The sequence below is a fragment of the Pelodiscus sinensis genome, chromosome 17 (assembly GCF_049634645.1).
Source record: "Pelodiscus sinensis isolate JC-2024 chromosome 17, ASM4963464v1, whole genome shotgun sequence".
Taxonomy (NCBI): Eukaryota; Metazoa; Chordata; order Testudines; family Trionychidae; genus Pelodiscus; species Pelodiscus sinensis.
Window position 1 is genome coordinate 35,330,098 of NC_134727.1, and position 23,016 is coordinate 35,353,113.

The 23,016-nt window shown below is 55.6% G+C and overlaps 1 protein-coding gene across 3 annotated transcripts in view; it reads left to right on the plus strand.

Annotated features, from left to right (window-relative positions):
• The window catches only part of TCOF1 (treacle ribosome biogenesis factor 1), a 76,462-nt gene that overhangs the window by 51,440 nt on the left and 2,006 nt on the right, over window positions 1-23,016 (plus strand). For 2 of the 3 annotated variants that reach the window (XM_025179029.2, XM_075900549.1), the window contains exons 4-17: window positions 479-582; window positions 1,823-2,183; window positions 3,057-3,151; window positions 3,904-4,173; window positions 5,380-5,613; window positions 11,480-11,654; window positions 12,550-12,698; window positions 13,727-13,930; window positions 14,974-15,226; window positions 15,550-15,635; window positions 18,702-18,912; window positions 20,360-20,911; window positions 22,089-22,192; window positions 22,551-22,593. In XM_025179029.2, the coding sequence (XP_025034814.2) occupies window positions 479-582; window positions 1,823-2,183; window positions 3,057-3,151; window positions 3,904-4,173; window positions 5,380-5,613; window positions 11,480-11,654; window positions 12,550-12,698; window positions 13,727-13,930; window positions 14,974-15,226; window positions 15,550-15,635; window positions 18,702-18,912; window positions 20,360-20,911; window positions 22,089-22,192; window positions 22,551-22,589 (2,837 nt within the window). In that variant the 3' untranslated portion in view covers window positions 22,590-22,593. The remainder of the gene's footprint in view (window positions 1-478; window positions 583-1,822; window positions 2,184-3,056; window positions 3,152-3,903; window positions 4,174-5,379; window positions 5,614-11,479; window positions 11,655-12,549; window positions 12,699-13,726; window positions 13,931-14,973; window positions 15,227-15,549; window positions 15,636-18,701; window positions 18,913-20,359; window positions 20,912-22,088; window positions 22,193-22,550; window positions 22,594-23,016) is intronic. The other variant, XM_075900550.1, reaches the window with a different exon arrangement.

Below are 23,016 nucleotides of genomic sequence, written 5' to 3' on the forward strand. Positions count from 1 at the left end.
AGTTCCTGCAATGTCCATAATAGCGATGTAAACGTTTAAATGGCTAACCGATAAGCATCGGTTTCCGATACTGTTACACTCTTTGCTGGGGCATGCCAGCCGCTGGCCCGACTCCTAGGAAGCCAGGGGCAGAGCCAGCAGAGTGTCTAACTACTAGGATTTTTAACAGTTACATGGTTACTTTTTTTACAATGTTTCTTACATCCGCAATCCGTAACATTATTACACCTCTGAGTCCACCGCCAACATCTGGGGATTTCTCTCCGGTCAAGAGAAGGCAACTCTTTGCTCAGAGGCAGGCGGGGTGGTAAGAGGTAGGGGAAGCAAACGCTGCATTGGAGCCGCGAGCTGTTTCCTCTGGTGCAGGGGTGGTGTGCAGAGCCAGAGTCGGGAGCTAGTGCTCGTCTCCAGTGGGTGGGGAGTGAGTTTTGTGTCTTTGAGTCTTTGCCTAGGGGGGGCTTTCCTTTCTGTGTGGCAGCTGGCGCCCCCGTTGTGGCTAACTCCACAGCACAGGCAGAGAGCAGCGAGGATGAAGACTCCTCTTCAGAAGAGGCGGCGGTGGCTGGAAAGGAAATAAAGGCGGTAAAGTGACATTTTCTCTGTGCCATCCCCAAGGCTGCCAATGGCCTGAGGCCAGGCTGCCTTAGAAAGTTATAGCAACATTGGCTGGGGGCGGGGTCACAAACCCTAGGTAGCTCTTTAGAACATCAAAAAAGGGCTTTTGATGCTGTCATTTTTCACGTGGGGACCTGTATGAGCCACACTGGTGAGTCCTGCCACGCAGTGGAGGGTGGGGGGTTGCCGGTTTGCTGGCACTGATGCAACCCTCTTCTGCCGTAGGCTGGCCCAAGGGCGCTGTGTGTACGGCTCCGTAAAAGGGAAGCTGCCTGTCGAGGTTGAATGTGCTCCATGAGCAGAGTTAAGAGACTCCAGTGGTATTTGGATGTGGCACTATTGTAGGGGGAGGGCACAGAACTCCTCCTCTCACTCCATATGCTAGTTAATTAGGTGCTCACTTCAGGGGGAAAATACCAAAAGCCTCGTTAAACCCTCCTCTGCCTACCTGGCGCACTCGGCACAGCAAAACTCGTGTCATGGAGCCGGGTGTTCTGAAGACCAGCTATGTTGCTGGTGTGAGTCTCGTCCGTTTCCTGGGGCTGCACCCGGCATGAACGTGTCCCTGAGGGTATGTCTACACTTGCAGCCTATTTCAGAATAGGGCTGCAAATATAGGCATTCGGAATTGCAAATCAAGCCCGGGATTTAAATATCCCGCGCTTGATTTGCATCTTCCTGGCCGGGCGCCATATTTTGTTTGTTTTTGGTTTTTTTTTAAATTTACAAGCCCAGAATAACTTCCCGCGTCTACACGTGGCAGGGACCCGGTAGTTCGAAATAAAGCCTTAATTCGAACTACCTGTTGTTCCTCCTGCAATGAGGTTTAACAGGTAGTTCAAAATAGGGCTTTATTTCGAACGCCTGTTTCACTGCCGCGTGTAGACGCGGGCAGTTATTCAGGGCTTGCAAATTTCAAAAAATGGCACCTGGCCAGGAAGATGCAAATCAAGCGCGGGATATTTAAATCCCGGGCTCAATTTGCAATTCCGAATGCCTACATTTGCAGCCCTATTCCGAAATAGGTTGCCAGTGTAGACATATCAAGAGTGCCTCCAACTTGGCATTGGCTATGGAGAGCGTTAGTGACTTGCTGCATTTCAGCATTGCCTGGGCGGTGGTTCCTAACGTCTAGTCCAGGGCCTCTCGGTTCCATGAAGAGGACACGCAGCCGGCTGGGCACTGACTGCTTGTGTTGTTTCTCCAGGTGAGAACTGCAGCGGCGAGCAGCAAAGCGGCTAATTCTCTGCAGCCTGCAGCCCAAAACAAAGCCAATGCTACTTCAGGGAAGCCAGGGGCAGCTGCTGGAGCAGGGAAGAGCAAAGCCACCTCGAACAAGCCCACGCCTGCTGCACCAGCTGCTGCTTCAGCTCTGGCCAAAGCAGGACAGAAGAAAGCCCGGGCTAATAAGCCAGGACCTGCTGTAGCAACTCAGGCCAAAGGAGGACAAAGCAAAGCTGCAGGGGCGGCGACGGCAAAGGCGGCAGAGAGCTCGGAAAGCAGCGAGGAAGAGGAGAGCGAGGAAGAGGAGAAGACACCAGCTGCCAAGCTCCCAGCTCCCAAATCAGGTGAGAAACCCATGGGCTTAGGATGTGTTTCCTAAGGCGTTGCAGGGGGGTTGCGCTGGCCATGAGCCGTGCATCTATGGTCTGGCTCTGCAGAGGAGCTGGTAATGCCACACACCTCGTGGCTTCAGCTCTCCTGTGGTCTGACCCTGTAGAGCCTCAAGAAACCTGGGAGAGGGGAAGCAGCATGCTCTGTCAGTCACAGACCAGATCAGGTCGCCTGGCTCCGTGACCTAGAGGAATGGCCGGGATCTAGTGTCTAGGGAGCAAATGCTCCAGTGAAGGCTCCTGTTCAGTGTCCAGTACTGCGGAGTGCTGACACGTCAGGGCCACCGCGTGATGGTACAACGCCGCTTTATTCTGAGTGCTCTGAAAAAGTCCCAAACTTTGGTCTCAGGCCAGAAGTGATTGCTTAGTGATCGGAAATTCCTTTCTTCATGCTGGAGGAGGAGGGAGGGAGGAGAAATAGCTCATTAAAAAACACCCTTTGCTCATCATTAGCTCACGGGTCTGGAAAAGCAGGCTCTGCGCTTCGGACCGGATCCTGCACCCAGGAGAGGCCACACTGTACCCGCCCCAAGAGCCAGGACTTGGGGCGACTGGTCCTCCTGGAGGGAGGGTCTCCTAAGGGAAGTGTGTGTGTTGGGAGCGGAGGGTTCATCTTAAAAATGTGACTGGGAACATTTTGATGCGCTCAGGAGGCACCTAAGATGTTAGCCGTGTCAGAGCCCTGCCCCCGTGCCACACGGCTGTTGACTCTCTCCTGTGCCTCCTGACTGCTCTCTTCCATAGCCTGACGGCCGCGTTACAAGCGTGGTCTGCACGGACTCCACGAGAGCGCGCAGGGTGAGTGAGGTCTCCTCTCTGGTGTTTCAGAGCTGAAGCAAACGCCTGGACAGGCGGAGCGCAGCAGTGAGGCCTCGAGTGATGAGACTTCCTCTGAAGAGGAATTGGGAGCCCCAGTGCTCCAGGTATCTACCTCCAAGAGGGTCTCCTGAATGCTTGGAACATCTCCCACCCCCACCATCCTCTAACCTGCCAGGGCCTCGCACTGTGTAGAACCTTCCCCAGACTGGCTGGGGTGCGGACAGGCCTGCCAAGGGAGGGGGCACTGCCCTGGGGCCTGACGATTCTCAAGGGCCCTTTAAATGGCTGCTGGAGCATCGTGTGGGTGGCTCGAAAGGCTGTGGGGAGGGGTAGTGCAGAGGGCTGGCTGCCCATGGCCATGCCCCTTCAGGTTGCTGGAGCCCCCACCTTTCCCAGGGGCCTGGCATGGCTGTTGGCTCCCTTTGGTGGGGACTAAAACCAGTTTTGTCTGCAGCCAGGGCACTGAAAAAACAGAGCTAACCCCTCCCCCCCATCCCAATCGGCCGCCCTGCCCAGCCCCTGCAGCTGTAAAGGGAAAGTCTGAGTCCTGCCCCCTCACTGGAGAGTTAGCGCACAGGGAGGAGCAAACCCTGAGCTGCTCGGGCCCCTAGGACGCAGTCAGTGCCAAGAGCGCGCCAGATCGTGCTGGTCAAACGAACATCCCCAAATCTCTAGCATGAACCTGTCACAACCACAAGTTGCTGCCCAGCCCAAGAGCCTTGCACAGAAGTATGGCCCGGCTCGCTGCAGAGCGGGGCAGCCTCGTTTGTAGCTAATCCCGCCCCCTAATTAAGGCCTGTGCTCTGGGCTGATCTCCTCCACCACCTCATCGGTTGGTCTCGTCTCTTGCCGCCAGACAAAAGCGGCGGTGAAAGCCGCGCCTGTGAACGCCACCCCAGTGAAAAGCGCTCCGGCCACTCCAGCACCCACCAAGAGGCCCCCAAGGAAAGTGTCCACCCCAGCTCCATGGAAACCCGCCGTGGATGCACCAGCCCAGAGCAAATCGGCAGCTCCTGCAAAGGCGGCAGCTCCTGCAAAGGCGGCTGGGAGCGCGAAGGCGGGAGACACTTCTGAGAGCAGCGACTCCTCTGACAGTGGGGAGGAGGAGGCCACACCAGCTGCGCAGGTGGGTGTCCTGAGGCGTGGTGATGCCAGGGGTAAGAACCTGGTGTAAGAAGCACAAGCCACTGCCAGGTCGCCCTGGCAACAGGGTAACGCTTCTCCCCTGACCCGCCCAGGAAAGGACAATGCTACTGTGACACACACACACACACACACACACACCCCCCCGGTTCTATAACTGAGCCATGAAAAGATGGGGAGTCGCAGCCAAGTGTTAACCTGCAACATCGAGCACGACAACTTACCTGGCATTGCCCAGGTCTGGTCCAGCGGTGGAGGGGGGGGGCGTGCAGGCTGGTCCTTGCCTGAGGGGGGAAGGGGATAGGCTGTGGCTTCTGGGCGGGGGCCAGGGCTGTGCTGCCTGGCCCGGTGGGAGTCTTCCCCTCCCCCCCTCCTCCAGTCCAGCGCTGCAGTCAAGGGCCAGAGGGGAGGGGTTTGAGGCAAGGGGCTGGCAAAATGTCAAGCTCAATCCCCAGCTGGCCACTCCCTTCCTGGTGCTGCTGCCTTCAGGGGTCACTCTGCTGTCCTTGTGTGTCCCTCCCCTCCCGGCTCACTGCCCCCAGCAATCGTTCTACTGCCCCCGTGGTCACTGCAGTACAGCTGCCCTCGGATCGGCCTCTTCCCTTTCCGTGGTGCGGTTAACAGTCAGATTCCGGGTGCATCCCATTGTCCTGGCACAACCACACCCTGGCCTTGAGCGGAGTGAAGAGGAAGCTGCCTCTTACTGATTAGGAGCGGCTCTCGCACGAATGGACTTGCAGGCAGATGCACAGATCTCTGAAAAACAGACCTACATTCGCAAACTCTAGTGCCCCCTGATTTCTGCTGCTGTTGTGCCCGGCTAGGGAGGTTTGGGCCTTTGCTCCATTGGTTCCTGTGCCGTGGGGCCTGTGAAACAGCTGTTCCTGTTCTCAGGCAGCCTGTTCTCCCCCCACTGCATGTGCAGCTGTGACCAGCTGGGCAGCAGAATGTTGAGGAGTTTGTCATGGCTCCCTCGCCCCAGCAGCTAGGAGGACTGATGAGGGGCACCTGGCTTGCCACGTGGGTCTCCCATCCACTCTTGACATTCCTCACTTTCAGCCGTGGCATTTTTTTACAGTTGCCTCCCAGAGCCACATCTTGACCCTTTTCTTTCATCCTGGGAGGACACCTCTCCCTTCTCTGAGTCCTGGATTCTTGTGTTTATTCTGTTCCTTTCCCTTGGCTCTAGGCAGGTACATCTGCAAAGGCTCCCCCGGCCACGGCGCCGCCACTGAAAAGCGCCCCAGCCACTCCGCGGAAGCAGCCCTCAAAAGTAGCTGTGCCCAGCCAGGCCAACGCAGGGCCTGGAACACCCAGAACCGCTGCCAAGGCCTCTGGGAGTGCAGAGCCAAGAGCGAGTTCGGAGAGCAGCGACTCGGAGAGCAGCGAGGACGAGGCCCCCCCTGTGCCGATAAGCCAGAAGGTTTGTGGTTATTGTCCCTGGCGGCGTTCGGCGAGGCTGGTGATGGCTGGGCTAGTGGCTGGCGGGTGTTTAGGATGCAAAGTCTTTCTAGTGCATGAAGTCTCAGCCCTGTGCAAGGAGACCCTCTGCCTTTGCTTTGTAGAACTGCAGACTGTTCTCATTTGATGGCTCCCCGCTTTATTTAAGGCAGTTTCCAAATGTCTGGTGTATAGTTACTGGATTCTCTGGCTCCTTTGATCTTATTGGCAGCAGCCAGCTCTACAAACACAAGTCATTACAAAACACTATAGTAAAATACAAGCCAAGGCCGTGAGGGCTGGAGGGTAGATAGTATCTCTTGGCTTAAACGATCTCCCATTCGTCAGCTGCGTGAGGCGCCAAACCAGCACACACTGTACACGGAGAGCAGTTCATCTGCTTGCATCCAGATGCTGTTGTACAAACCGTAACCGGTCAGAGCCCTCCCTCATGCTTCCATTCGATTGGGACACGTGACAGGTCGCAGCACGGATCCATGGGAGGCCACGAGCAGCTTGGGCTTGCGACTTGTGTACACATGGAGTCTGCTGGCGCTTGCATAGGCCAGAACCCGCTCCCACCGAAGCCGATGGCAAAACTTCCATCCCTTCTGGTGGGATCGGGATCAGGCGGGAATCCAGGCAAAATGGATTTGTGCTTCTCGGTTGCTTGTGATTTAACCTAGCAGTGAGCACTGCCCTTGGGATTCATTACTGGTAGGACGCGTCCATAGCCACTTGGCCGCAAGTGTTCACACGGCCTTCCAGAAAGCAGCACTCCAGCAGGACGCAGTGTGACTGTGTGCAAGTCCCCCTCCCCCTGCGGTATACTTCATCCTGCCCTGCATCTCTGGGTTTTCTCTGTGTGCCCCTAGGGTGAAGACAGGCGGGAGTCTTAACGAGCTCTGCGTGTTGGCTTTTACTGTGGAGAATAGGGAGTCGAAGGTGGGGTGCGGAGCCAATTTCCCCCAGCATGTATTAGAGGCAGCAGCCTCTTCCTGCAGCTGGCCCAGGCTTGGGACCCCCCCCCCTGCCATGTACAGGGGCTGGTGGACTGAGCAAGCCCAGCTCGCCGTGCGTCTGGGACCTACCACCGCTGCAGCTCTGCATTTTAAATGTAATAGTCGTCAGGCTGCCTGCCCGCCTGGCTCTTATTACATTTAAACTTCCGAGCTGCAGTGGGGGTAGCTCCCAGACCCGGCGCGAGCCAAGACTTGAGCACCTTCCCCTACCGACTAATCATGTCATCAATTAAAAATTCTATCGACTGCACGATTAGTTAAATACCCACCTCTTAACATCCCTAGCGGAGGAACCCGAGTGGCTGGCGCGATCCCAGTCGGTCTCAGCATTTCTACACTGCAGTGCTGGTTCAGAACAAGAGCTGTGGGAGGAGGAGGCGGAATTTATGCTGCATGAAAAATGTATGCAAGACCTGAGAGATTTGGCCCTTCTAGTCATACGTGAAGTGTGTTTTGTTGGAGAGTTCCCTACCTGAGGCAGAGCGCTAGCTCTCTTGCTGAAGGGCCATTAAAGACTTTAATGTCTCCTTCACCACTGTTTGCATATTTGGGACTCCTACCTACCAGCCGCTGCTACCAAGAGAGGCTGGTTGTGGTTTTTTTTGTGACCAGCATCCAAGGACTCGGAATGAAGGTTGGCATTTTGCATTAGGCTCATTTGTGGCCACAATCCGGCTCTCCCGGCAGAACGCCTCTGGGCAGATGGAGAACATAAAGTACTTGGCCATATGTTTAACCACTGACACTGAAGCTGCAGGATACTAATCTCTGAATGAGATCCAGGCAGGTACCTAGATTTGCAAGCTGCTTCATCTTTCACTGTGGGGGTGGATTAGCACAATTAAAAGGAACATCCTGCCTACATCAAACTACTTAATTAGTATGTTTACCTCTGAAGGTTTAGGATTGTTTTGTCAAAGAAACTCATTTGCAAAGGTGTGGGGGGATTTGTTTGTTTGCTTCCCTTTTGCAGGGGGAAAAACCAAATAAGGCTGACCTTGAAGAAACTGTGTCTTTCAAACTTTCCGTACCCACCTGGTGCAACAAGGCCAAAAATCTCATCTAGGCTCCCCAGCGTTCCTGTGCCTTGATGGCCGGATGCTCTGTCTGAGAAACTTGGGCATCGCTTTACATGTGCCTCAAGTTTGCGCCTCCGCTCCGCACCCAGAGTAGAGGCACATGGCATTAATGGGCGTGACCGGGAATGTGGCTGTGAGCTTTTCCCTGGCCTCAGGGCTGAGGTGATGTTCCACTAAACCCTTATGGAGATAAAGCGGGACTGCTCCAGCCCCCCAGCTCAGATCCTTCAGTGGACATGTCTTTATTTTTGTGTGTTGCAGCACAGGCGGGTTACTGCACTCAGAGTGGGCATCGGGGAGGCGCTCTCTGGGCTCGCTGGCAGGTGATAGCCGGGGTGTGGCTGATGCGGCTTCGGGGGAGCATGCTGGCTTTCTGACTCGTGGCATCGTGCAAATAAACTGAAGAGCAGTAGTGGGGGGGGGGGGGTAACTCGTTCCTGCCGTTAGGAGCTATGCGTAGGGGAACAGAGGGAGAGGAAAAGGGGAAGTGAGGGAACTGAAGACAAGAAGCTCAATCTGCAGCAGTGGTGGACAACCTGCAGCCCCCGGGGGTTCCCCCTGTGGCCCGCACACCCCCCAGTCTAACCCCCTCTCCTGGAGCCCCGTACTTCCTGCTCCTCCCCTTCCCTCCCAGCACTTTTGGAATGCTGTGGATCAGCTGTTTGCAGCTGCTCAAGCTCTGGGAGGGAGGGAGGAGCACAGAGGGAGCACGAATCAGCGGATTCATGGAGCGCTGAAAATGCTGGAGGGGAGGGAGTAGGAAGTGCGGGGCCTCGGAGCCCTGGGGCATGAGATGCATTGGGGAGGGGACAGGGAGGGGCTGTGCAGGCTGCAGGTGATGCCCCAGTGGGCCTGGGGCGGCAGGTTGCCCACTGCTGACAATCCCACAGCCCACTAAGACAGAGGGCCACTCCTGTGGTCCACTCACTAGTCTTGGTTGCCCATGGCTGATTTATAGTCCCACTCCCATTCTCATGGATCTCTCCCAGCATCGCCAATATATCAGACTTCTTTCCCCTTGTCTTTCGGCTTCTTCCAGTCTCCTGGGTCCATTATAGGCACGGACCCTGTTCTGCACTGCTCTCCTGGGGGCATTTTACAGCCGGCATAGTTCAGCCAAGCGACAGAGTGAATCCCAGCCTGGACTCCCTCACTAGGACATGGTGGCCCTGTAGAAATGCAGTCTTCTGGGGAAGTGACGTGTGGGGGAGGCAGGAGTTAGCCCTCTCTTGCTGGGCTCTGGCTGGTCATGGGGCAGACTTGACTTTCCAGTGTCTTCCTTCTGCACACTGCTCCGTGTTCTTACTCAGTGTCTGGATCAGGGATGTAAGTGAATAGTCGACTATCCAATAAGCAAAAGCTTATCAGTCAACTAGTCCCTCGACTAGAGGCAGCAAGGGGGAAGAGCAGGGGCCAGTGCTGGGGGAAGCCGGTTCTCCCCCCCCCCCCCCCAGCACCATCTCCCCTGGAGAGGGCGACAGTGGGGAGTGGGTGCGAGCCAGGATTCAGCTGATTCCTGTCTTGTGTCCTGTTCCAGACACTGCATCTCTCTTCTTTTTAAAATGTATTAAGAGCCACCGCGGAGTTAGCTCCTGGGGTCGGGAGCTGCGGGGTTAGCTCCTGGGGTCAGGAGCTAACCTCACTTTGGCTCCTCCACTAATTGACTGACTGACTGAAAGAAAATACATCGGTTAGTTGATTGAGCTAAATTTAACATCCCTAGTCCGGATGCTGCTTGTCTTCCGGGTCCTTGAGTTATCCCCCGGTACGTCCTTGTGTAATCCGTGGGCTTTCTCTCTCAACATGAGCGAGAGTCCTTCCCGTCTCTAGGAAGTTGGAGGCAAGTGACTGTCTAGATCCAGCCGCCCCAGGTGCTGGTGTGTGAGTGGGGAGGAGTCTGGTGTGCTCCCAAGTAGGTGATTCATTTAAATCTGTGCATCTGGTTCAGCTCATGCTCTCGATTTGCCATTTGGAAGCTGGCCCCTCTCGCGGAGATAGTGACTCACGCTAACCGAAGCAGATGCTCCAGTTTGTTTTCCCCTCTTGTCCTTTGGGAGGTTTGTGTGTGTGTCCTTTGGGAGGTGTGTGGGGGGGCCTGGCTGGTTTGGCGAGCCCCTTCAGTAACGGGTAAACTCTCCAGTGCGTTCTCCTGGTCTGTGCTGGGTTCACTGGGGCAGCACTCTGCAGGGCTGTGCCAGAAAGCCACGTTTGCCACAGTCGCTCATCTCTCAGACCTGGGGCTCGTGGCTGCTGGTTATCAGCAGCCCACCCTCCCGGGCTGTCAGAACAGCAGTCATGGTCTAGTTCTCTGGTGGCATAGTACCAAGTCCAGCGCAGGCGGTCAGGTGAATGAGTTGTAAGGGATTGGGCTGTTCATGGTAGAGCTGCTATCTGTCTTCCCTGAGAACCGCTCCGCTAATGGCTCCCAGTGCGTGGGACGCAGCCCCAAAAGGGGGTAACGGCCACAGCCAGGTTGGGTGGCACTCTGCCTGGCAAACAGGGTGTCCTGAAATGTCCAACTACCAGGACCTGGGCATGAACCACAGGATGAGTCGCTCAATAATTGCTGTGCTCTGTTGGAAGACAGGATTTTGGACTTGGTGGACCAACATGGCCGTCGTTATGTTTTTCCTCTGCCTGAGCAAACTGATGCAGGAGTGTTCAGCCCTGCATGTTTGGATGCTGCAGAGCAGGTATCTGAGCGGGGCGGGGCGTCACCGCCACTGAAGAACCCCTGAGGGTAGAGAGTTTCCCAAACTCCCTGCAAGCGGCACTCCTCTCTACGCGCCCCCATTGCAAACCGCCAAAGAGAGAGAGGAGCACGGAAGCTCTCTCCACCCTGCATGGGCAAGTGAGAAGACCAGACCTGTCTGGAATGATTGTTTCAAGTGCCACAGTGACTGGTATTTCCTTGCATCAACTCAGCAGCTGCGCATGACTCTGAGATGTGACTCACGCTCTGCCTTGAGTCGCCGAAATCCGAGCGCCGACAGGCACTGTTCAAAGGTACAACCCAAGCACCGTGGGTTAGAGTTGAACGGCTGCTTCTTCAGGCATGTGGACAAAGAAATTGCTTGTGTTCTAGACAAGTGCAACTGTCTCCCTCCTGTGGGCACCTCCTTGCTGATGCTGTGTCCGGGAGGCAGCTGCTGTGCTGGGAGGATCGTGGGGTGGCTTCACCTTGCGTGCTGCTCCCTCCAAAAGTCACAAGCCACCAGGGTCTGCGAGTGTTCTAGGGAGGAGCCTCCAAGGGACACCTAGCCCCTGCAAGCAGCAGGAGTGGGGTTTCCATTGGTGCTTTCTCCCTTCCAAGTCAAACCTGAACTATTGTCTTGGCTTATTCATAGGGAGCGTGGGCTGCTGGAGGTACCATTGTCAAAGGAGATGAGATAACAAGGTGTAGAGCCCCTTGTCCGTGAAGATCCCTTGGCCCTTTTTGTAAGACCAGGATTATAAGACAGTTTCCTGGTCAGTTTCCCCCAAGTTTTCCCTACCCGATTCTGGTAGGCTGCCGTATCCTTCCTCCTTCTTGCCCAAACTGCAGTGTGGTGCTTCTGTCTGCTGCAAACAGCTGCTGCCTCCCGCTTGCGTTGCATTGGCTCCAGAAATGGTCCATCTGTGACGTTCTGTGGGAATAAAAGGAGCATGTTCAATACTAGCAGAGTAAGGGGTGCAGGAAACAAACCCGGACGCTAGCCTTGACTCGTGTTTTTTGAAAATAAAAATCATTGGTTTATTTTTTTCCTAGAGATTGCCAGCTCTGCAGGCATCCTCCGGCGCCAAGCCCAGCCCGGCTGGTAACGCTGGGAGCCCCGTGAAAGCAGCAGGAAGTGCCTTGCAGGGCAAGGCCTCCACAAGTGAGAGCAGCACGTCCTCAGACAGCGAGGAGGAAGAGGCAGCCCCAAAGCAACCTCCTAACGCTGGTGAGGTTCTGGCCTTCCATTGGCATTCGGGGCTTCTCTTCGTTCAGGGCCGCCCCGTAGGAATGAGCACAAGGCACGTTCTGAACTGCAAAGGGCTGCAGCCTGTGCCAGTCGTTCTGAAGCTGATGTTAGCAGCGCCTGTCAGTGCCGCTCCCTTCTGTCTCTGCTAGAGCGTCCTTCCAAACTGCCCACGGCTTGATGTTGAGAGGTGGGGTTAGCGTAGCCAGTTTGGGTCGGCTGCTTCCCGACACATACTCCCCGGCCTGGGCAGATGGAGGAGCCTTGGCGTAATAATTTGTTAGCACTTGGAGATCCATGAATGGAAGGCTCCATTAGCGATTACTAGTAAGAACGGCCATGCTGGGTCAGACCAAAGGTCCATCTAGGCCTGGTAATCATCAAGTGATCCACCCCCTTGACCCCATTCCCAGTTTCTGACAGAGGCTAGGGACACCATTTCTGCCCATCCTGGCTAATAGCCAGGGCTCGATAATTAGGACGATTTTAGCCCGGCATGGCGTCACAGTGCGGTCTGCGCATGCGCAGCGTGCCAAACCGCGCAGCTGGCGAGCAGGGCTCGCCGCCACTTGTCAAGCCCTGTTAATAGCCATTGATGGATCTAACCTCCATGAATTTCTCGCTTTTTTTTTTTTTTTAATCCTCTTACTGTCTTGGCCTTCATAATATCCTCTGGCAAGGAGTTCCGCAGGTTGATGCATTGTGTGAAGAAGTGCTTCCTTTTGTTTGTTTTACATTTCTTGATTATTACTTAGTAATGAATGAAGCCTCCCCTCCTGTGTGTCCTGAGGGTGTTTTGTCATCCCCATTTCCCCCACTCTCTCTGCCTAGAAACAAGCCTGACTCTTACCCTCCGTTTCCCTCTGTCCTCTTTCAGCAATGAAGACGGCTGCTGCAGCACAGCTGGCTGGTGGCAAGAAGGCCCAGGCCCTTCCAGCCTCCCTTCCAAAAGCACAAGAGGCAGCAGATAGCAGCGAGGAGTCCAGCGAGGAGTCTGACTCGGAGGAGGAGCTAATCCCTCCACAGGTAACTAGAAAACAAACCGCATGGGTGTCAGGTGATGGGGGAGGAAGCTCTGCTGAGCTAGGGATGTTAAGGACTAGTCAACTAGTCAATTTCCCCCCTTTTTCCCCACACTGCCTCTATAGGAGGCAGCAAAGGGGGGCGAGAAGGGGGGTACTTCAGAGCGGCAGCACCGCACAGCTGAGCCTGGGATCAGAGCGGCAGCACTGCAGCGCATGGAGCCCGGGAACAGCTCCCCCTGCGTGTCGCCATGATGGTTAACACCAATGAGCCCGGCTTGTTGGTTAACCATGTACCCAATGACACTTTCACATCCCTATCTTGCACCAGATGTCATATGTGAAAAACGTGCGATCCCCACACAGCCCCAGCGTGCCGAGGTGCCCACCAGGCAGGGCAGGCCTCACGCCTCGACTGGCTTGTAACTAACGCCAGGAGGCTGCTCTGCTGAAGTTCTACCTCGCCAGAGCGTGGGGCTCCTTCTCCTATCAACCCCGGTGGTCAGTGCCCTCCCGCTTGGCAGTGCTAGGCCTGGGCTGTAGGAAATGCTGTGGCCTCTTGTCAACCACGTGGCGTGTAGAAAGAGTGGACGAGCACGTCTCCAGGTGGCTGGAGTTCTGTTCTGCATCCAGTAGGGATATTTAAAGTGCATGTAATTGAGTAATCGTGTAACCACTGAAAATGTCAGCAGTTTCATGCGGGGTGTCCGCCGGCTCCCTGCACGGACTAGCTGTATCAGAGGCAGCAGCGTGGGGCGGCAGATCGCTCTCCAGGGGCTACATGTAGCTGCGTAGCCATTTGGGTAACTGATAAGCTCCTGCTTATGGGTTACCTGTTTAAACAGTGACACCTTTACGTTCCATGTGTCTGATGCCCCCATCGGCCTGGGATCTGAGCGCAGAGACTGACTTGGTGGTGCCTTGTCCTTCTGCAAAATGGAATCGAATTCCCTGGGCTGCCAGGCTCCTCCGCTCTGGTGCGTCTTGGTTCAAGTCACCGTCTTGACTTTCCTGCTTTCTTGTCTGGCCTAGCAACCGACGCCGGTGAAACCTACGCCGGCCCCAGCCACGAAGCCTCCGGGCACAGCAGCCGGCACAGCAAGGCCCACGCTGATCCCTAGGAAAGGGACAAACCGAGTAGCCAGCAGCCCTGGGAAGGCAGCTGCTGGCCAGGTGTCCGAGAGCTCGAGCTCGGGTTCCTCAGAGAGCGAGGAGGAAGAGAAGCCTGCAAGCCAGGTAAAGGGAAATGCTGGGCCGCGTGTGGTCCTGCAGGGAGCCCTGGCAGCTGGCAGAGTCTGGAGCCCACAGGCCTCGGGAGCCAGGGTGGGATTTGCAGCACTATTTTAACGACCAATCCTGCACCGGTCCCATAATGCAGAAGAACGCCCCCTGCCGCCTTGCCTAAGGAGGCTGCAATTCTCGCCCTCCTGCTGGCGCCTTCCCGGTGTGAGCGCCAGGCTGACAGCACCTTGGCAGCTGTCGGGAGTTCCCTGCGGGTCTCTCTTGCTGGTTGACCCCACATCTTGGCTCCAGCCTGTGTTGAGGGGGCTACAGTACCCCAGGCTAGTAAGTGCAGAGCAGAGATTGGGGTGCGCTTGGGCGGGGGGCAGCTGGTCTAGCTTCCCCTGCACCTCTTCACACTCAGACCTAGTGTGACCTGACCATCGCTTTGCCTCTCCCTCTGGCTCTGATTTGGGGGTGACATTAACTGTGTCCCTGAGGGCATTCTACTGAGGAGACGGCAGTTCGGTTTTGGGACTGGAGGCTCTTAACTCCTTTCACGAATTGCCTCGGGGCTCGGGGCTTCCTCAGCACCCCCATGTAGCCGGTGGTGTTTTCCTCATTGTGTCCATGGGGAGACAGGCATTGAAGTGCCGTGACTTGCCCGTAGGCTGATGGGGAACTAGGCCTTCACCCTGAGGGGCCCCCAGTTTGGGGGGTACGCTGTATGCTTTGGGAAGCTATGACTGATCCACCCGCAGTTTGTCTAAAACAGCGGTTCCCAAACTTTTCGGCATCACGCCCCCTTTTTGATTTTTGAGAGACCCTCACCCCACCCCACCCGCCATAGCAGCAAAACTTGTTGAGCAAGAAAAAGGAGAACTGACCAGGGCCAAAAAACAAAATAGCAGCTTGGGGGAGGAGGGGGCTGGGTCGCCTCGCGCTCCCCCCGGAATTTCTTCATGCCCCCTCAGGAGGGTACCCCCTTCCTTCCTCCCCCCCCCAGTTTGGGAACCCATGGTCTAAAATGTACCTCGTTTCCTTCTGCCTGCTTGCAGCAGGGGGCCGCCTCGGGTAAATCCGCTGCCCCTGCGGGGAAGGGTGTGCAAGCAAACGCCCCCGTGTTGCAGAGCCCTTCTGCCAAGGGCAAAGGTCCCATGGCAGGAGCAGGAAAAGCAGGACTTCAGGCTGCAGGCAGGGCCACCCAGAGCCAGGCTGTGCCCGCCCCGCCTGCCAAAGGACAGGAGAGCTCGGAGAGCAGCAGTTCCTCAGACAGCGAGGAGGAAACGGCCAAGCAGCCCCCGAAGCCTGGTAAGAGATGCTGCTTGGGGTAGGGTGCGGGACTTTGGTGGTCGTCGGGGGCTGCCGGCCTAGCAAGCTACATGGAGACCAAAGCTTCGCTGTGCAATAGACCCTTTGGCCCTGGCGTGGCTGGTGGGATGGGCCTTGCTGACTCACGAGGCTGTGGGTGAGGAGGCGGCAGGCTGCTTGTAGAGAAGAGGCTGCTCTGGAGCTTGCGTCTCTTGGGAGCCCCGCGACCGCCTGTATCCGGGAGAGGTGCCCAGAGAGGCCTCAGGTGCTCTCAGTTCAGGGGTGCTCCGTGCTAGGCCTTCACCAGCACTTTGCTTCTCCAGCAGGGACGCCCCAGAAGCAGGGAACAGCAAAAGAGGCCGAGAGCTCCTCCTCAGAGTCCAGTGAGGAAGAGCCGCCGCCTTCGCAGGTGAGAGGCCCTGCGGGCTGGGGCTGTCTCCTTTCTCCTCCAGCTGTGAGGGGGAGCAGACACCAGGCCCAATTCAGCTGCTGTCACCTTGGAGTCATAGAGTTGTACCTGCTCGGGCATTTGGATGTGGAAGTTTGGAACACTAGAATCATAGAACACAGGAACTGGAAGGGACATTGTGAGGTCATGAAGTCCAGTCCCCTGCCCTCACGGCAGGACCACGCACCTTTTAGACCATCCTTGTCAGGTGTCTATCTAACCTGCTCTTCAATATCTCCAGTGATGGGGATTCCACAACCTCCCTAGGCAATTTATTCCAGTGTTTAACCTCCCTGACAGGTAGGAAGCTTTTCCTAATGTCCAACCTAAACCTCCCTGGCTGCAGTTTAAGCCCATTGCTGCTTGTTCTATCCTCAGAGGCCAAGGAGAACAATTTTTCTCCCTCCTCCTTGTCACATCCTTTAGATACCTGAAAAGCGCTATCATGTCCCCTCTTAGTCTTCTCCTTTCCAAACTAAACAAGCCCAATTCTTTCAGTCTTCCTTCATAGGTCGTGTTCTCTAGACCTGTAATCATTCTTGTTGCTCTTCTCTGGACCTTCTCCAATTTCTCCACATCTTTCTTGAAATGTGCCCAGAACTGGACACAATCCTCCAACTGAGGCCTAATCAGTGCGGAGTGGAGTAGAAGAATGACTTCTTGTGTCTTGCTCACAGCACACCTGCTAATGCAGCCCAGAATCATGTTTCCTTTTTTATAACAGCATCACACTGTTGGCTCATATTTTGCTTGTGGTCCACTATGACCCCTAGATCCCTTTCTGCAGTACTCCTTCCTAGACAGTCACTTCCCTTTCTGTCTGTGTGAAATGGATTGTTCCCTCCTAAATGGAGCACTTTGCATTTGTCCGTATTAAACTTAATCCTATTTACCTCAGCCCATTTCTCCAGATCATTTTGAATTATGACCTTATCCTCCAAAGCAGTTGCAGCCCCTTCCAGCTTAGTATCATCTGCAAAATTAATAAGTGTACTCTGTATGCCATCATCTAACTCATTGATAAAGATATTGAACAGAACCGGTCCCAAAACAGACCCCTGCCGAACCTCACTTGTTATACCCTTCTAGCAGGATTGTGAGCCGTTAACCATTCTCAGAGTAGTTCTTATCCAGACAGTTATGCACCCACATTATAGTAGCCCCATCTCAGTTGTATTTGCCTACTTTATTGATAAGAAGATCATGCGAGACCGTATCAACAGTTTAATGATCATGCGTTTAAACTGTTAGGCCGTGTCTAGACTGGCAAGCTTTTCCGCAAAAGCAGCTGCTTTTGCGGAAAAACTTGCCAGCTGTCTACACTGGCCGCTTGAATTTCCACAAGAACACTGACTTCCTACTGTCTGAAATCAGTGCTTCTTGCGGAAATACTATTCAGCTCCCGTTCGGGCAAAAGTCCTTTGGCGCAAAGCTTTTGCACAAAAGGGCCAGTGTAAACAGCTCAGATTTGTTTTGCGCAAAAAAAAGCCCCGATCGCGAAAATGGCGATTGGGGCTTTTTTGCGGAAAAGCGCGTCTAGATTGGCACAAACGCTTTTGTGGAAAAGCATCCGTGTCAATCTAGATGCTCTTTTCCACAAATGCTTTTAACAGAAAACTTTTCCATTAAAAGCATTTGCGGAAAATCATGCCAGTCTAGACGTAGCCCTCGTGGCTCAGCTGATGCTTATCGATTCCTGTTGCCGTTTGAACTCTGCTGGGAAGTGCGGGTTGTTGGGCCAGCGGTGGCAACAGGGAGCCCGTTTAACCGCGTAACCGATGGAGTTTCCACACAGTTGATATATTTTTTAACACTTTTCACATCCCTACTCAGGCTGCTGGGTGGGGCTGTTGAAGGGGGCTGGGACATACTTCAGCTGAAGGGGTGAAGAGGTCTGAGCTTGGGTTTGCGGAGCTCCCCTGCAAGTGGCCAGACAAATCACAGTGCTGCTTCTCTGCCCGCTAATGTATCCACTGAAAAAACATGTACAAGGAACCGGGAACCCTGCAGCCCTGAAATAGCTGAACAAGGGAAACTCTCTGTTCTCGCAGCAGCAACTTTTATTTGTAACTAAACCTATGTCTAAGCCATTAACCCTCCTTTATTAGTAATGTCCTGGGAGCGCAGAACATCTGTAACACACTAAGTCTCAACCCTCCCCTAGGCATGCTTCATAGGGAGAGAACAAAGAATCAAACACATGGTGGATTATGACCTATGTCATAAATTGGTCAAACAGCTGTATCCATAACCTCCCTGTTGGGTGGGTTTCGTTCCGTGTGCCGCTCCGGCAGTGCTACTACCTGCCGCTTGGCTGCACGCTGCTGGGGTAGCCCCTGCATCGGTGGTGGGCAACCTGCAGCCCATTGGGGTTCTGGTGGCGGCCAGCAGGATGGTTTTTGTCGTTCACGCCCAGGGCTGTCACACTCCGCTGGTTTCTGTCCACGCAGGGTTTTTTCCAGCCAGTGTTACTCAAGTGCCTGCGTGATTGTAAAGCCAGGGCACGGGACGTGAGGTGTGTGCTGATGGCACGTAATGGTGACTGTGAGCGCCGCACGCTCCCTCTGCAGCCAAAGCGCTCCTGCGCTTCAGTCGGCCCCCCCCCACCAGTTCTAGGCATGCAAGCGCAGTGAGCAAAACTGCCCTGTCCCAGGAGACCGTCTTGATTACGACACTCTTAAGCCCACCAAGATGGAGGCCACCCATGCAGCCCACTGACTAGCCTAGGTTGCCCATCACTGTCCTGAATACTCCCATACTCCCTACCGAGCGCTGGCCGGGTGTGCAGTACAGGGCAGAGGGTAAATAGTGGGGTAGAGCCAAAGGCTCGGTGGGCTCCCTACAAACCCCTTGTCTCCCCATGTCAGAAGCAAAGGGCACAAGACTCACCGCAGCCCAGTGGCCCCAAATGACAAGGGGGCCCAGAGGGGAGCCTGCTCAAGGGGGATTTGGGGTGACAGTTAAAATGTCCAGGGTAGAGGCACAGCCCCGGTGCCTGTCTCACTCGGCGCGTGTGTTGCTCTCCAGTCCCTCCTGACAGGTTATCCTAGTCTTCCTAAGGCTCCAGCAACACCCCAGGTACCGAAACCTGCTTCCCTCACCTTACCCAAACCGGGGCGTAGAAAAGCAGCAGCCACTGCCAGCCCCCCAGCGAAAGCCGCCCTGCCCGACGTCTCGGCGAGCGACATCAGTGACTCCGATACAGATGCTGAGGCGACGCCAGCCAGCCAGAAGGCAGGTTAGTCGTAGGGCTGCGATCTGGCGCTCAAATTGGAACTTGCTTTAGAGCTGGCTCCTAAATACACACGGGCAGGGCTCCCGACAGCTGAGAGACCAGGGAGTGGTCGCCTGAGGGAAGTGGTGGAAACCCCGCGGGCCGGGACTTTGAGATGAGCATGGAGAATGTATGCGGGGGCAGGGGGGAATCTGCATTAGCCGGGGCTGGGTTAGAGCACCTCAGAGGTCTTCTCCATCTCTGAAATCTGAGTCCAGGTGAAGAGCGACTCAAAGTCCACCTTGTCCTCCATTGGTGTGACAGTCTGCTGCTGCCCCCTGCTGGCCACCTCCAGAAACATGGCTAGCGCTTCCTTCGCCGATGTTTTCGTGATCGGTGAGGGGAGGGCGGAGGGAGTTCTGTTCGAAGCATAGAACTGTGTGGTTGTGCAGCTTGCAGGGCATGCCCCTGTGCCTGGCTATTCTCAACCCTGAAGTTGTGCTAACATTTCTAGTGACCGTTGTCGAACTTATTTCTAAAGCCAAATGAGGAGAGGCGCTCTCTAATCTGATGATTGGCGAGGGGTTTCTGTCTTCAAATACACGCTTCATTTCTCCTGGGAACCATTTTTGATTGGGGAAAAATGTACCCACGCTTGATAAATGCCAATTTCTGAATAAGTTGATCAAATGCTACCAACAAAGTACCCGCCTGCTACATCCCCATGGATGTCCTTCCCCGCTGTGTGTATCATTCAGAAGTGGTTGTATGGGGGAAGGACAGGCCAAAGAGAAACACAAGGCAACAGAGCTGTTGGGATGGATGACTGGAACAGAATGTATGGTTTAAAATCTTCCTCCCCGCTACCATTGAATGGTAGAAACCCAAGACTGAAAACTCTGCTGGGTCTCGTGCATCCCCTCCCTATGCTGCGGTGCAGTGGCCTGCAATGGTCAGGTCAGACTAGCTGCCTGCCAGGGACCACTGTGACCTAGAATCTACTCATGCAATGTGTACGGTCGAGGGACTTTACGGCATAGCCTTGCAACCGTTGTCATGCAAGTTGCCTTCTGCCGTTCTGTCCCTACCCTCGTTGGGCCCGCTTGAGTAGAGAGAGAGTAGAACATTCTCAAAGATTTTGGTTTTGGGTGGGGGGGGAAGAGGGAGGTTAGCATCTGGGCTGAGCCGGTGTGGACATTCTTACCTTCTTATGGGCCCTTTGGATTCTTAATTTTGAAGTCCAGACCTGGCTTTTGTCCTCTGAACTAATGCACTTCCCCCGCTCCATGCCCTGTAACGATACCCTGCCATGTTTCTGGGGAGATGAGTTACTAGTTCATGTGACATGAATACCTGCAAATGACACTGGGGGCAGGAACTGGAGATGGCTTTTAAACTCCAGCTTCCTTGGGGCAGCTTGGGTTGCAACGAATCTCTTCCCTAAACCCTTTTATTTAACTGGTTTCTACAGAGAGCAAGTTGTCCTCTTCTGGGGCGGAAGCTGTCGCGCCAAAAGTGGCCTCCAGCAAAGGAAGTGCTGGAGGGAAGGTGGGAGAAGGAGGGGCCAGCTGCAAAGCCGCCCCAGCAAAGAAAGCCCAGGCAGTGGCCCAAAACGACGGTGGTTCTAAGGGCACTCCGGCCACGCCCTCGCCATACGCTCTGCTGTCCATAGCTCAGTCGGAGGAGGAGAGCTCAGCGAGTGACAGCGAAGACGAGACGACCACGGCTGCCAAGGCTCCTGCTGGCCCCACACCAGGAGCGCAGGAGGGGGGGAAGAAGGTGAAGAAAACTCCTGTGGCACCAGCCAAAGCTCTGAAAGCTGCGAAACCGCCCAAGAGCGGGGACAAAGAGAACAAGAAGCAGAAATCCTCTGCAAAGAGGAAGCTGGCGGCGGGGGACGCATGTGTTGCCGAGCCCAAGCTGAAGAAGCTGAAAAGCAGCCTCGAAGCTCCCAAAAAGAAAAAAAGCAAAGGGGAGGGAGCAGCAGGCAGCAAGGAGGAGAAGAAGAAGAAATCCAGTAAAAGTAAGAGCCCTCGCTCGGTTCCTCCTTCGACTGCCACTGCGCCTCTCTAGACAAACTAGTGACTGCTGCTTGCCCCACGCCACTTGCTGCTACGATCACCTCAGGCAGATCTGTGGCACAATCCTTCCTGCTGTTTCAGAGCTCGGCGTCGAGCTGGCATCGTCCCAGCTCCAGCCTGATGCTCCTGCTCCTGGCAGCCGGGGCGAAAGCGGGGCCTGCCTGGCTGCGGGTTGTTGGTCACACTGCCTCGTGGCAGGGAGCCAGGGCATGCGCTGGGGATGACTCAGTGCTGTGAAGGCTGCTAGGGGGACACGGGAGAGCCATGGAGCAGGGCTCCTGTTTGTCACTTGCAGTTAAAAGAGCAGGGCCTGCCCTTCCGCTGCGGGCAGGCCCTGCGAAGCCTGCGCCTTGCGGGCCAGTGCGTCGCAGATTCCCACAGTGGCGGAGGGCATGACTGGGCGAGAGGAGCCGGCTCCCGGAGGGAAGAGAGGCGAGGAGGGCAGAGCAGTATCTGCTGGGGTTTCTAGTGTGCAAAGATCCGACTCCTCGCCTGGGAGGAGTGGCCTGGGGTAGATGGCCGTCATGGGCTTTGTGGGGCTGGGGAAGGGGCGCTCTGGCCCTGCATGAACAGCCTCTTAGAACAGCCAGTGTTAGCAAACTGGTTAATTGCACGTGGACTCTGTGCCAGTAACGCCCCCTCCCCTCCCCTCGCACAGCTCTGCTTTCCTGCCTTCCTCTTTGCACATCCCCCCCAGCTCCGCGAGCCCCAGTTTACTCCAGTGTCACCACATGGTTGTGCCCAGTCCATGAGTGGGCTGAGATGTCAACCCGCTTCCGAGCTGCTGCTGCCCTCAGCGGCGTCTCCAGCCCACGAGACGCCTGCTTCTCTCCTGTGCAGTGGGGGATAGACCGGGACATGCGCCTAAAGGCACTGCAGCTTCCCCCTCGACATGGCCTGTCAGCAGTGGTGGGCCCTTCGCGGCAGGGCTGGGCTTACGCTCCCACCGGCGCTAGCCTGCCGAGCAGTGCAGGGCCAAGGTGGGGAAGCGGCGAGCACAGGCAGAACCCACAGCTCGCTGGTTAAGGCATAGGTAACCTTCCCCCTGGCCTCGCTCGGCACCGCTTCTCAGTGGGGTCTGGCTTGCCCCTTTGACATGCACCCCTCCCTTCCCCCCAGAAAAGAAGACTGTGAAAGACAAGAAGAAGAAAAGCAAGAAAGCTGCCTCCAGAGTGGAGCCGAGCGCAGACGGGTCTGCTCCCACCCACAAAAAAAAGAAAAAGGTGGGTGGGTGGGTGTGCAGGGCCTGGAGCGGGGTGGGAGCCAGTACCCTGAGCACAGAACGATCGGCGTCTGTGGTGCTCGGGCATCTCCGCTCCATTTCCTGCTGGGGGCATGAAGAGGAGATGGGATGAGGTCGTGAGGGGGTGGGAAAGAGGCAGGAGCGAGGGAGCAGAACCGCTGGACAACTGGAAAGAAGAGCTAAGCCGCCTGATGAAACTGTCCGGGAAGGGGGGGTGGAATTTGCTTCTGTGGAGTGAGCAAGGAAGCCTCCAATGACTGTCACGTGATACAGAACTGGGTCTGCTGGGCCCCGCTGATGGGGAAGGTGACAGACTTTTTTTTCTCTCTCCACCCCAGAAGAAGAAGAAAACGGCAGAGCTCGGGGGATCCTTGTGAGAAGGTGCGTGGGCCTTGGGGACGAGTATCTCTGAGCTCCAAGCCCTCGGCTGTTCTGTGTTCTTTGGCGAGGGTCTGTGCAGTGACCCCTGACTCTGCCTGTTTTAAAAAAAAGCTTTTAACAAACGACCTCTGCACCAGGGAGGGGGGATCCCCTTCAAGGCGGGTGCGGTGGCACTGCTAGTTCCAGCCCCCTAATTCAGCACCCTTCTGTCTGGGGGAGAGGTGCCAGGCCTGGGCATAGTTGTGTAGAAAAATCGCCCGCCAGGGCTCAGTCCTTCCCCCTTGAAGCGTTGCCCAAGCTCCCATGGGTTTTGGTGGGAGGAGAGCGAGATGGGACCACTTCTCATGTGCGCACTTGGTTTTCTCACTGGGAATGGGTCACCATGGGGCATGGCTCGGAGAAGCGGATCCATGGAGCACAGTC